Genomic DNA, 14,462 nt, shown 5'->3' on the forward strand with positions numbered 1-14,462 from the left:
TTATTCATGTAGGGGACAGGGGAGATTGATGTTCTTAGAGTCCTCTGCCTCTGATTGGTCTTGTTCATTCATTCTTTCAGGCTGACCCTCACTTCTTATTTCACTGCTGCTGATTTTCACATTGAAAGAAAAGTCGATATTACTTATTGAAACTCTCAAACTCTGACTCTTTTTATGGCTCAATGTCCCTCGCTACCACAACCCACAATTCCTCGCTTGCTGTTCGAATCTCTTTCCTCAATTTCTATCCCTTCTTTTCTCACGGGCATATATCGCCTATTTACGTCCTTCTCCGTCTTTGCCAACAAACCCCTCCCCTTTGACCTACTCCTCGGGTCTCCACCTCCGCTCTCCCTCCTCAGGTACCCCCATGAATTTCTGCCACTCACAGACACTAATGAAGCCCGAGTGGTGGGAGTGGGTAGGGATCGCGCGCTCCCTCCCAGCAGCAGCGCTTCTCTCAAGGAGTGCCCTCCGCCTGCGCTGCAATTTCTTTCACTCTGGCAAAAAACGCGTAGAGGAGAAAACAGGAGACCCCTAGCAGCCGACAAAGAGGAAAGATAGCCGAGGAGAGAAAGTTCGCCGGAACTAGCACAGTGTGCAAAAAAAGGCAGAAAGTCGATGGTCATTAGTGCATAAAAGTGTGAGTGATGCTGTGGTGCCGGTAGGCTGCCGGGCACTCTGCCACAGGTGGACGAACCGCGCTAAGGAGCGCGGAACTTACGGATTGTATTTTTCTCTTTTAACCGAAAGCAGGCTTTTCTTTGCCATTTGCTCACCTCCTCTGAGGGGGGCAGAGGTCTGAGAGGGGGGCCGTGTTCCTTGCTGAGCAGACGCTTGAGGTACAGAGAGGAGCGTGCGTCCGAAGCCTTGCACTGCCCGGGACGTCCCTTCCCGCCCCTGCCCCTCCCTCCAGGACAGCAGGTGCTCGTTTTTACGGCTTTGACGAGGTCCACGCCAGGCTTCAAGATTTCGTCCAAGGGCAGACAGGAGGATCGGCCAGCGCTGAGCCGGCTGGTGGGCCGGCGGAGGCTGGTGGCGGCCGGTGCGCTGGGGGTGGTGATGGTGCTGCTCCTGGTCATCCTCATCCCGGTGCTGGTCAGCTCGGCCGGCACCTCTGCGCACTACGAGATGCTGGGCACCTGTCGCATGGTCTGCGACCCGTACGGGACCCGGCAGCCGCCCAGCGCTGCCAGCCCCCCGGACCCGCTGCTGCAGTCCCTGCCCACCTTCATCCAGGGTCCCAAGGGGGAGCCCGGCCGCCCGGGTAAGGTGGGACCGCGGGGCCCACCGGGGGAGCCGGGGCCCCCGGGGGAGCGCGGCGAGCCTGGCCGCCCGGGTCTGCCGGGCCCACCGGGGACCCCCGGGCTCAACGCGGCGGGGGCCATCAGTGCCGCCACTTACAGCACGGTGCCCAAGATCGCCTTCTACGCCGGACTCAAGCGCCAGCACGAGGGCTACGAGCTGCTCAAGTTCGACGACGTGGTGACCAACCTGGGCAACCACTACGACCCCACCACGGGCAAGTTCACCTGCTCCATCCCGGGCATCTACTTCTTCACCTACCATGTGCTGATGCGGGGCGGGGACGGCACCAGCATGTGGGCAGACCTGTGCAAGAACAACCAGGTGAGAGGGGCATGGGGGCCCAGGGCGGATGTGTACAGGGCGGGGTGCCATCACCGTGTGCCAAGCCCTCTGCATGAACATGGACGTGGGAGCGACATGGGGGTCCGTGGCAGAGGTATACACCGCAGGGGATATCAGCCTCTGGCAGACCCCGCGAGAGGGGTGTGGGGGTCCAGGACAAAGTTATACACGGCAGGGGGTACCACCATGTGGCCAGACGTGTGCATGAACTAATTGGCAATGCCAGGGGGTACAGGGCAGGGGGCGCCGTCATGTGGCAGAGGTGCCCAAGAACATCCAGGTGAGACGGGCATTCAGAGGTATACGGCAGAGGGTACCAAAGTTGAGTGTGAGAGTCCTGGGCAGAGGGTACCAACATGTGGAAAGAGCAACAACCAGGTGAGTGGGCCACTGGGCTTCAGGACAACAGTGCACACAGCAGGGAGTACATCTTGTGGGCAGATCTGTGCCAGAGCAACCAGGTGAGATTGGCATGGCGAGGTACAGGGCAAATGGCGCCACAGATGAGTGTGAGAGTCCTGGACAGCGTTTACAGGGCGTGCCTGTGTAAGAACTACCGGGTCAGAGGGGAGTGGGGGTACAGAGCTGATGGTACCACCATGTGGGTAGTATGTGAAACGCCAGCAAGGTGAGACGTGCGTGGGAAGCACGGCAGAGGTGTGCGTGGAAGAGGTTACCATCCTGTGGGAGACCCGTGCAAGAACGAGGTGGGAAGGGCTTGTGAAGTACAGACAGAGGGCACCTCCATTTGGGTGGTACTGTGCCCAAACAACCAGATGACAGCTATAGGGGGAGGCTTATGAAAGAAGGGTGTCCTGGATGAAAAGAGGCAATGCTGGGGCAAGATGCGAGAGGCACATGGACAGACTGAATTTCTGGCAGACGTCTGCCACAGTCTGTGAGCTGTTTGTGGGCAATGGCGGGACCCAGGAAAAGCCTGCATATTTGCAGTTTAGAAGTGGTCCATCTAGGAGTGCCCGCCTGTCCGAAATTTCAGTAAAAAAGTGAACAGAGCTGGGCAATATTATCGAGTCTGGGACATGGCGCTGCCTGGAAGAGGAGGCTAATAGGTTGTGCTTTATTTGTACCGGTGTTTACAGCTGTTGACCGCCTACGTACATTTTGTGGTACGGAGATTTAGTTACTTGCCCAGAGCGAAGATAGAAGGGAGAACTGGGGTTTGGAGAAAACAAGAAAGAAAGAAGGCAATGCCGAAAGAGAACCTGCGAGACGAGTGAGACGAAGAGATGAAGTGCGGGGTGGTGGAAGAAGCACATGACTGTAAATGAACGAAGACCAGGCACGTTTCACAACTTCGGCGCTTGGCAGCGTCGACGGCACGCTCCTAAGTCAAAGTTGAAGTTTCTACACTTTTTTATATACAAAATAAATGCCGCGCAGGGATTTGATGTTGCCCATAGTCGCGGTGGCAGTGTTTAGGCAAGGGATTTTAATCCTCTGTTTAGACCTCTGCAAGTACAACCAGGCGAGACGGGCGTACGGGGCACGTGTCAGTGGTGTGGTGAGTGAGTGGCATCTCTGTGCTGGCAGATATCTGAGGTTTTCGGGGCAAAGTGGTGGCGGTGGACAGAGGAAATTCATCATAATTAGGGGGCACCGGAGCATTGTGGAGAACGACGCCAGCGTTTGGTTGCGGGTGTCAGGCTGGTACTGCCAACCTATTCACGCAAATCCGGCCGGGCCCGACTGGGGTGAGTGGTCTGGCGCCGGAAGGATGGGAGAAAGGGAGAGGAGAGCATCGCTGCGGGGGCCCGGCAGAGGGGACATCGGGCAGAGAGGGGGGCTGAGCAAAAGAGATGAGCGGGCGGGCATCAGTTGAGAGTGAGCCCGTTACCTGTGTGTTATTCGTTGCTGGACAGGTGCGGTACATGCCCCTATGTGTGTGTGTTTGTAGAGCAGTGGAGTTGTCTGTGTTTCAGGGGGTGTCTACGCAGAGACCTTTTAAGGCATGGGCAAAGTGGACTTTGGCCCAGGGCCCCAGCCTTCCAGGGGCCCCCTGATAGAGCCAGCTCTTTTCTGCAGAGAGTCTTTCCCTGATGACCTTGAATAAATCTTAAACAGATTGTTTTAAATACAGTTTCTTTTCATTTATTTTTAATGTGGGTGGTGCGTGAGAGTCTATTACAGACATTTTGCAGAGAAATGTTGTTTTTATGTTTCATGCAACATCCATAAAACAGTTTTTATTACATGAAAACAGTACCTCACATATGAGAAATGGGAGGGTGTCACAGAGTTTATTTGCAGTAATATTAGTGAACTGCTGCTGTTACAGTATTGGAAACACACCTCACTATTCCTGAATATTACATGTAAACATATTTAGAAATAGCTCTAATTGAATCATAAATTAAAAGTTATTCCAAAAAGGGACCCCAAAATACGTTTGGCCAAGGGCCCCCAAAATCCTTAAGATGTCCCTGTGTCTGCGCGTATGCCAGAGCGAGGGAGTTTTTTTCATTGTTTTGTTGCAGTTTTATTCAGCGCGATCTCGACTATCCGAGCGCTTTACGTGAGCGCAAGTAGCATTACAAAGGGACACAGTCATTTTATAGGCACGGGGAGATAAGTGATTTGCCCAGATTCACAAGGTGTTTGAGCCTCCCACTATACTCAGACCTGGTTCCCCAGCTTCAAGGTCGGCCGCTCTAGCCGTTAAGCCTCATCCTGTGTGTAGAGAAGAAGATACGGCTTCTCAGTGAAGTCACAAGGGGTAATTCGCGATTAGAGACTTACAAAGTCTTGCTGTAACAAGTCAAAAGGTTTGTGTTCAAGAAAACTTCGAGGCAGGATCTGGTAGTGAGGTGCTGGGAGGGCACCTGGCACCACTTCCGTGCCAGGCAGCACGGCTCTGTGCACAGCACTAATTTTGTTTCACTAGTGTTCAGCTATTGTATGACTGGAAGAAGGCACACGGAGCGCCTAGCGACAGAGAAGCCCGCTACAAATGGACAAGGCGCCTTTACCTCCAACTCCTGCAGCACCGATACAGAGCGGAAACAACTGAACTCACTGATGTAGGTAGGGATGCACCAACCGACAGTGGCACGTGCAACGAAGACTTACTCCCTACACGAATCTTCGTGAGGGGCCATTCAGGTTTCACTGGGACTGACCACTTCACAAATCTACAGAGTCCACAGTCGAGGGTAGGCGCTTAATCAAGGGTGTAAGTATCAACAGTGCAGCACGTGCGCGGTGTGAGGGCCTCAAATACCAAGACAGAGGGTTCACCAAGGGGCCTGGGGCAGTGGCAGTTTCTATGCTTCCACGGGGGCCCCGCAACCTTGAAACACCACTGGGCTAAGGACGGCTCGCCGTGCACCGCAATGGCTTGAAGTGGCCGAGTGATTTATCGTTTGGCCACGTATCCTCCACCCGCCACAGGTCTTGTTCTAATCTAGAAGCTTCCCGGCTCATACAAGGTCTTGCACTGCCTGCTGTTTGTCTGTGTAACATAATTGAGAGGTGCACAGAATGCCCTCTCCGGGGCTCCCCGTGAGGAATCCTCAAATGCGTCTCGTTAATGTACGCACCTGGAGTAGAAGTGAAAGCTCTTAAATATAACCCTTGTTTGCAAACATTGATAAAGGGGAAATAGAAAGACCGCCTCTTTCCGCAATTCTGTGGCCCCTTTACAAGAGGAAATGGTAGCACACCTTGGGATACATGCGGCTCTGAAGGGGTTCAGAGCACCGCAGACTGCACCAGATCACCTTGAGGAGGCAGAACTCAGAGCAGACGTGCAATATCTTATTTATAGCAGAGACTCGGTACCGTGTTGATCAGAATAATAAATACATCTGGGGGGGGGGGGGGGTGGGTTAATGGGGGGGAAGGGGAGGGGTGCATGGGCGTTTATACCATTTATGGTAGCCCCGTCAGTAACAACTTGCCACGGGTTACTTATTACGTCGGGACAGGCCTGATAAACGAAGCCTAAGTAGAAATGTATTCATTTATTGCGGGCTATTATTTTTTAACACAAGGTTTGCATTGCGAAAAGAAGTGAGAATCCATATATTGAATATATATACAGTGCATACTTCTCAAGCTTTATATTGTAAGGACATCACAGGGAAGGCTCTGTTCCTTCCGAAAGTCACACAACCTTATTTATTTGAATACGGAGCCACCATAATCTTTAATACTAAATGGCAGAGTCCTTGTCATGCAAGAAGCCTTCTGGGGTAGACAAGCAGAATGTACCTTGTTACCCACAGACAGAAATCACACTATTATGCAGCAGAGACTTATGGGTAATATAAAATGTAAGCTTTTTTTGTGTAAGACAAGGTCAAAGCTGTTTGTGCAACCTTCATCCCGACCCTTGCTCGTCTGACTCCCATAGGCGAGCTGTTTGAACACGGCCAGTTCTGCTTCCTTGTTCCTCACAGTTACCAGATTATTCCAGTCCTGGGATGACTACTAACGAATTAACGCGTTCTGGACCGTAGTCTTTTAATGTATTGAATCACTAGGGCTGTTCCACCTGAAGCCGTAACCGGCGAAAGCAGACCCCGTGCCGGAAACGTTATTCCCTCGGGATATGGAGATATCTTCTAACTCCAGCCATATAATAAATGTGGCTGTCACCGGAAGAAGGCCCACGAGAAGGAATCTGGAGAAAGTTCTCTGGTGAATATATTGTTTCAGAGTTTTTTTACCATTGCACGGGGCTGTTAGGGTTGGCAGCGGTAACGATGACCCAGAGGTCCTCTGTAAAGATCTCCGGAGGTGTGAAGCAGTTTTTCTAATGCAGTCGTTTGCCGATGTTCAAATATGCGGTGATCCGATCTTGAAAACCAGGACATTCCACAAACATAGAAGTAGGACTCTCATTTTGCCTGGAGCTAGAGGCGCTCGACTAGACACGCATCACCCATTGGAATCAAAGTGCTTCAGCCCCCCCCCTCGTGTGTGGCATCCGGGGCTCAGACGGCTCCCAGGCACACACACAGCTGCACCCGAGCACTTCACAGGTCTTTAAAAGGCCATGTGCATGTTAATGAGGCTTTGATGTTGTTTCACCCCTTCCAAGATCCCCTGCAGCTCCACTCTGCCTATTGCTTAAAGTTTCAGCCCCCCCCCCGAAATTTTTTCCTTGCCCCCTCCCACCCCCCCAAACGTGGCTTTAGTTGCGCCTCTGCTCGACTTGACAGCTCTCGCGAACATCGACAACACCGATGCGGAGGCATTATGTGTAATTAAATCAAACGTGTTAACTCTCAGCAGTATCTGAGTTATTTAAATAAATTGCTTCCTGTTGAGGGCTGCTGATTAACCTTGCACTGGAGCGCATGAAGGCGTTTCTCCCTCGGTGTTTAGTTGGCTGCTCTGAAAAGCGGGGACATTTGTTACATTTATTGAAATTTGGTGGGACAATTGCTGAACAACCGGGTCCACCCCGACAAAACCTGGGGGCATTTCCATGTCTGAGTTTCACAGATGGGGGGGAAGGGGTTGACGCCCATTGCTTTCCGCATCGTCTGTCGCTGATGGGGGGCACATACTTTTCTCTCCTCAGGTGCCAGTCAGTGCCTGGTTTAAACAAATTTCCCTCCCAAAGGGGCTTTCAGTGCCGTGGACACCCTCTTCCCTCCAACTTGGGCTCACCGTTTGGAGTAAAACGCTTCTCTTTCTCTAGGGACTGTCGAAGTAACGCACTCCACTCTCCTGGGCTCCGTCCAGGGCTTTAAGTGGGGGTGGTGTGTGGGGGGGCTGAGCCCCCCAGTTTTTTTTGGAGGGCCTCAAAATGGGGCTCTAGGGGGGCTCTCTTTTCGGACCTCAAAGGGCGAAGGTAGTGTGAGAAGACGTCCCGTTTTTTTTGTTGGTGTTACTAGTGTGGATAATATGTCTTGATAGTGAAATACTGCCAATTTCGTTTTTCACTATTGAAAGGCTATCTTGCCCATAGGTTAACATGGGGAATGCTTTGTGACATGTTTACCTGCATATCTTAAATATGGGTGCGACCCGCACTCGCATTTTCTCAAAGTTCATCAAATGTAATCATTTGGGGTGCTATCCTGGTGAGTGCTATGTCCTGAAGCACTCTGGAAAACGTATGTTGCATTAGCTGATATTGGAAATATATCAGTTCCAGGGCTGAAATGCATTGGGTTAAATCTATAATTATATACCATGGGATCCCGACATGCTGTATTAAAGGCTTCGGCATTATACATGGATTTGTACATTGGAGTTACCATGATTTACATACCTGTCTAAATGGACAATAACATTTTTGAATGAAGATGAAATTGGACTAAGACTGATTACTTATGGTTTACGATGATCCTTATCATCTTACAACATGGTGGCTGCATCCTGGAACTGATATATTTCCAATATCAGCTAATGCAACATACCTGCATATCTTCCCATAACGGCAAGACAGACATATGAAATCTGGTATCCCTGAACTCAGGCGCCCAACACCCATTGGACTCAAAGGGCTTCAGCCCCCCCGTCGTGTGTGGCAGCCCGGGATGAGACGCTTCCCAGGCGCACACGCAGCTGCACCCAAGCACTTCACAGGTCTTTAAAAGACCATTTGCATATTAATGAAGAATTGTTGTTGTCTCACCCCTTCTTAGAGCCCCTGCTGCTCCACTCTGACTATTGCTTAAAGATTCACCCCCCCCCCAATTTTTTCTTAGCCCCCCCCCCGAAATTTGGCTCTAGTTGCGCCTATGCCTGAACTCAGAATTTAATAACACTTCCTTTGGTGAAGATAGTTTTTAAATATAATTTTTTTTAAAGTGTTTGGTATTTTATGGCTTATACTTAATAAATATACTTTTTTGCCTATTTTAGTATCCTTTGCTGGATGCGACTTCATGATTTTCTTAAGCACACAATGCTAGTTATCTTGATTTAAACCACGCCCCTACTCAGATAGGCCACACCCCTTTAAGAAATTTGCTACGCCCCTTTTAGAGCACCCCCAGTTTTTTTTCCCACTCAAATAAGCCCTGGCTCCATCCGTTCTGGGTGTACACATCTCCCCCTTCCAGGGGTCTGGCACTGTTGGGGTAACACACCTTCCTCTCGCCCAGACTCTGTCAGTGCTGGGGTTTATTCACCTCACCCTCCGCTGAGCTCTCTCAGTGCTGGGGTTACATACCTCACCCTCAGAGGGAGTCTGTCAATGTTAGAGGTGAAATCCCACCCCAAGGAGCTGGCCGTGCTATGATTACACCCCGTCCCTTGCTGCGTTCTGTCAGTACTGGGGTTACATTCCCTATGCGAATGTCAGTACTGGGGTTAAACACTGCATCTAGGGTGTCTGTAAGCAGAGTCACACAACCCCTAGCCCTGTCAATAATAGGCGACTTGTGACGTACAGACCAGACACCTATTATGAAGAAATGACATCAGAACTCAACTGTAATAACTTATTATATTTCACGCCGATGACCACCTTAAGCTTTGGAGGAAATCAGCAGCCTCTTGTTTATCTCTCACCTGCCCAGGGGGACAGAGTAATGTTGACAAGTGAGCCCCTAGAAGAGGCGTTGAGCTCGTCCGTGGAGCACATAGCGGACTTGATGTGCAAGGCCATAGGGCGGCCTTTGAAAAGTGTCCAAACCATGCGTAATTCCAGTATTGACAAAGCCTAGGAGAAAGGGGTGTTGTATCCTCAACACTGACAGACCAGCTGGGGCAGTTTGTAACCCCACTAAGAACAGACTCGGGGACAGGGGGTTATACTCCTCACCACGTTGACAGACATCGGAGAAGGAGAGGTGTGTAACCCCAGTAATGACACACCCCATTATCAGGGCCACTGGAATTATGCAATTGTGCAGTCGAAGTGCTTTATGCATTATTACAGATTTGCTGTATTTGCCACATAATCCACCATCTGCCGCACAATCTGCAGATATTAATAAAACAGTTTTACTAGCTCAACTGGTTCAAAAGTTACTAAAATTGCAACAACACGTGTTTCCATGCAGTGGAATGTATTTGCAAAGCTGGACTGGACACCTTTCTATTGCTTATTGCTGTACTTGGCCGTTAAACTGGCACTAATGTAGTGGAACCAATGTCCACACAGTGAAACCAAGTTTAAAATGTTGAAATAATGAAGTAATACATTTACAAAATGTGACACAGTATGCCACGTAATTTACCTTTTCTTGCTGCATCATTTGCTCAACCTTGCCACGTAATTTTGCCCTTTCCTGCCTCATAATTCCAATGGCCCTGTGTATTATAAAGAAATTAGACAGGTTTTTTATACCGTTATGGCTGAATCCCTGTATTATAAAGTTATATGCACCCAGATTTTTCATATTTTTTCAGACTTGACTACAGGACACTAAACATTCTCTATTTCTCATGGCCTCATTCCATTGTGCATGCTGTAGTTCAGTAAGACTGCACTCAACATATATGTTGAAGAGATATGGCCTTGCAGCCAGAGCTGCAGATTCTTTAGCGAGGGAACAGCTACATACCATAATAATTTTTTGTTTGATTTGTATTGTAGCTTTTTTATTATACAGCGCAGTGTTTCTATATTTGTATAATACACAGGAGCCTATAATCCCTGTAAAAAGGCCTGTATCTAATTTCCTCATCAGAGGTGACTTGTGACGTCCCTAGTCGACTTCAATAAAGTAATGAGGTTGTTCAACTGGAAACCCTGGGAGGAGTTCGCAGCGTTGCCCGAAACACTGCAAAGTGGGGAAAAAACTCTGTCGTGCTACGCGGAGCTCCCTCCGCAAGCGGCAGAGTGCAATAGAAAAATGCTGTTCCCGGTGATTGCACAGTGCAGGATGCTTGTCCGCATTGTGCAATCATTGTGAACTGCACAATGCACAGCGCAAGCTTCCCTTTTCTGCCGCTCGGGTAGATTTTTACTCAAGCGGCAGCTTTCTCAATGCAAATGCGACCACTCGCAATGAGAAACCTGACCCGCCGCGGTGAGAAATATTGCCGGGAGGTTTATTTTCCACGCTCAGGCTCGCCAACTTGACTTTGGTGAACGCGAGCGAGGAAAAAAACTCTGCTCAGCTGCGCAAACCGGAGTTTTTGGGGATTCCGCAAGCTCCGGGTAACGCGGAGTGCAGAAAACTCCGCAAATTCCGCGAGCAGAGCGGAGTTCCCCGCCCAGGGTTAGTAAGATAATACAGTTAAGTTCTGACCTGATATCACAACTGCAGTTATAAAATGAAAACAAAGCATTGTTTTTTATTTTTCTGCTCTGCATTTTTAGATGAAAAGTGCTAAGCAAAAAGGGGATTTTTATGGCAAGATGTTTTTATTTTCCACAGTTTAGGTAATTATTGGAAACACAGAAACTCTGCATGTTTCTTCACATTCTAAACTACATAGTTGTTTTTAAAGATGGCTTGTATTAATCTGTTGTAATATCTTTTTGCAATAACTTATTTTCGGTCTGTTTAATATTGTTCTTCAGATTCAAATTTAATTCTTCATGTTTACCAACAACCCATCTCTTTTATATGACTGTGCACCAAACCAAGGATTTAAATGGTTTATGGAATGGTTATGGTGTGTCCATGTATTACACCGAGTAAAGTACCCTTGCCATACAATATAAGGACAATACAAGTCACCTTGGAATTCCATGATCTTATAAAGGCTTATAAAGTCTTAGGCTTGGTTCACCTATTGTCAGAGTACTGGGTGACTTACAATCTCCTTATACTGTATGACGATGGAACTTTACCCTAAATATATAGAGAGTAGATCACCAGTGTGGCATTTCACGCTCAAAACGACACAAAGCGTATACAAGTGGCTGCAGTGTGCACTATATGTGGCTTGAAGGGCGAGGCTTACTTACCTGCATGGTGGTGATCTGCAGTAAGGTGATTTTTATTATTATACTCCTAACCTGTGCATTGTGGTGAATTTCTGACACCGTTTCTGCAACAAAATCAAAGACACGCATCCACCCTTTGCGCACTCAAACAGCCCAGATGCATCACACAGCCGCCTGTCAAACTCTCCCAGCTAAATTACGCAGCACAATACCAAACCGTGCCTCGGAATATATTTGGAAATGGTTGGTCTTTACGCCTAACTTACCTAAGCAGTAATAAGAATGACTTTTTAAAATACGATTCCCGAGGGCCGTGACTCTGCAACTGAGCACCCGAAGACCAGAGACTTGAAGGCAGCCAAGGGCCGCTGTTTTATGCCCTCAGACAGCAAAAGTGTTACTCTTCGCCTGCCCTCGACACTAAGACAGGGTCGCAATTAACCTCAGGCTGTCTTGTTGCTGTTGGAGATTCGCCTGCTCTGGTGAGTGTGAAAAGATGAAGCAACGTCACCCCCATCACCCAACGTGTACACAGGTTCCTTGACTCATAGTGAAAGTGAAACCAAACACATGCATTTTATTGCCGACTTCATTGGGATGGGAATGTGCCCACAGAAAAATAATAATAGTACACATGTATGTAAATATTGGGGATTTAAATAATATAAGGGAATATTTTACAGTTCAAAATGTTTCACCAGAACAGGGAAGGATACTTTTTGGCAAAGTCGAACTTCTGCCACATAAGTGATATGGGATATTGACTAAGGACCTCCTCATATGGATCATTGATGCTCAGTGGGTTGACGCACCTGTCGCTTAAGCTGCAGGTCAAACGTTTACATCGTAGTGAAGTGGTAGCCTCTCAGTGCTCTAAACGGAAATTGAGAAGTTCTGGTACTTAAAATCCACAGTACATGTTTGCTCTTCAAAAGTGCTGGTACTCTCCCATTAAATGCTTTGTAGCAGTGCTAAGAAGTGCAAGTAATTTTCGTTTCATAGTAGAGTAGTGCAGGTACTCAGTACTGGACAGTACCTGTCTGTTTAGAGGAAGCACAGCCGAGACAGGTCTATGACTTTACTTCAGGTAAACACCATATGTGTCATAAATATATCTCGGACTAGGGATACTGTCTGGCAGTGGCACAACCTCCCTTGGAATCAGTTAATGAGGAAGTGATAACAGACTGCTTTGGTGACAGTGTGCAGCTAGGGCGACCAACTGGCTAGATGCAAATTCAGGACAGTCAATGTAAAAATTCTGGACAAAGGGCGCAGGGTGAAGACTGATTTGCATATGGCTGGGTCCAAACTGGAATGGCATGGTGAGCAAAAAAACGATGGATTTAGGCCCAGATCTCTGTACTGGGGTGAATGTATGACATTATTCTGCATTCTGCTCATCAATTGTTCTTTTTGCATTTGTCACCCCGAGTGAGACAGGTATGCCCAGACGTGGGTCCTGTGCTCTTAATGCCCCTGGAGTCAAGCTGTTCTGGCTAATGAGGGCTGAAAGCCCGAAACTGGTCCTCGAGTCCAGGGAGGACCCTGCCTGGCAGTTCAGGATGGACTGTTCCCATTGGGCTCAGGGTCAAGACTGTTTTGCATTTGGCTGGGTCCAAACTGGAATGGCATGGTGAGCAAAACAGCTATGGATTTAGGCCAAGATCTCTGTACTGGGGTGAATGAATGACATTGTTCTGCATTCTGTCCATCAATTGTTCTTTTTGCATTTATCACTCCGAGTGGGACGGGTATGGCCAGACATGGGTCCCATGCTCTCCATGCCACTGGAGTCAAGCTATCCTGGCTGATGAGGCCTGAAAGCCTGAAACCGGTCCTAGGATGCTTGATTCCAGTCCAGAGAGGACCTGGCCTTGCAGTTCAGGCTGGACTGTTCCCATTGGGCACAGGGTCAAGACTGATTTGCATATGGCTTGGTCTAAACTGGAATGGCATGGTGAGCAAAAAACAATGGATTCAGGCCCAGATCTCTGTACTGGGGTGAATGTATGACATTGTTGTGCATTCTGTCCATCAATTGTTCTTTTTGCATTTGTCACCCTGAGTGAGACGGGTATGCCCAGACGTGGGTCCCGTGCTCTCCATGCCACTGGAGTCAAGCTATCCTGGCTGATGAGGTCTGAAATCCCGAAACCGGTCCTAGGATGCTTGTTTCCAGGTAAGACCAGGTAAGACCTGGCCTGGCAGTTCAGGCCAGTTCCCCTTGGGCCCAGGGTCAAGACTGATTTGCATATGGCTGGGTCCAAAGTGGAATGGCATGGTGAGCAAAACAACCAATGGTTTTAGGCCCAGATCTCTGTACTGGGGTGAATGACTGACATTGTTCTGCATTCTGTCCATCAATTGTTCTTTTTGCATTTGCAAATTCAGGACGGTCAGGGTAAAAATTCAGGACAAAGGGTCAAAATTCAGGACCAAATTCAGGATAGAAATTCAAAATTCAGCACAAGAATTTGGGACAGACATATCAGAGGAAGTCGCACAACAGTATACAAGTAAATAGACAACCAAAATAACTACAAGTCAAAATAGGTTTATATAAGGTTGAGACAATCATGCACTTCACAGTATGCACGCAGCTTTGCAAAGGGACATCGGGCCCTTTCTGCAATCAAGATTTGTGCAGGAGAAGGCACACCACTTGCTGTCACTATAATAGGGCCCATAGTCATTCTATCTGTGATAATCGTCTGCAGTCTCTGAATGACAATGGGCCAGTCCACAGTCTTTGCAAGGTCCGGGAGGGGCTGCTGCAGGCAGCTCCAGTCTACAGATTAATATAGAGAGAGGCCCAGAGGGGAAACTTTTAAACTCATGGACCTCTCACAGGGGAACAGCATATCTTCCTGAAATTCGCCAATTTGATTTCAGAATTATGTCTGTAAGGCGTCCGTAATTAGGGGACTCCAAATTACGGGCACCTTACAGACTTTATACTAAAATAACGGACAGTCCATGAAATTTA

The 14,462-nt window shown here is 48.6% G+C and overlaps 1 protein-coding gene across 1 annotated transcript in view; it reads left to right on the top strand.

The window, feature by feature from the left end:
- The first annotated feature begins 995 nt into the window (after positions 1-995).
- Positions 996-14,462, top strand: part of C1QL3 (complement C1q like 3) — a 249,129-nt gene continuing 235,662 nt past the window's right edge. The window contains exon 1 of the mRNA XM_078664394.1: positions 996-1,629. Coding sequence (XP_078520520.1) covers positions 1,063-1,629 — 567 coding nt within the window. The 5' untranslated portion in view covers positions 996-1,062. The remainder of the gene's footprint in view (positions 1,630-14,462) is intronic.

The sequence above is a fragment of the Lissotriton helveticus genome, chromosome 10 (genome assembly GCF_964261635.1).
Source record: "Lissotriton helveticus chromosome 10, aLisHel1.1, whole genome shotgun sequence".
NCBI lineage: Eukaryota > Metazoa > Chordata > Amphibia > Caudata > Salamandridae > Lissotriton > Lissotriton helveticus.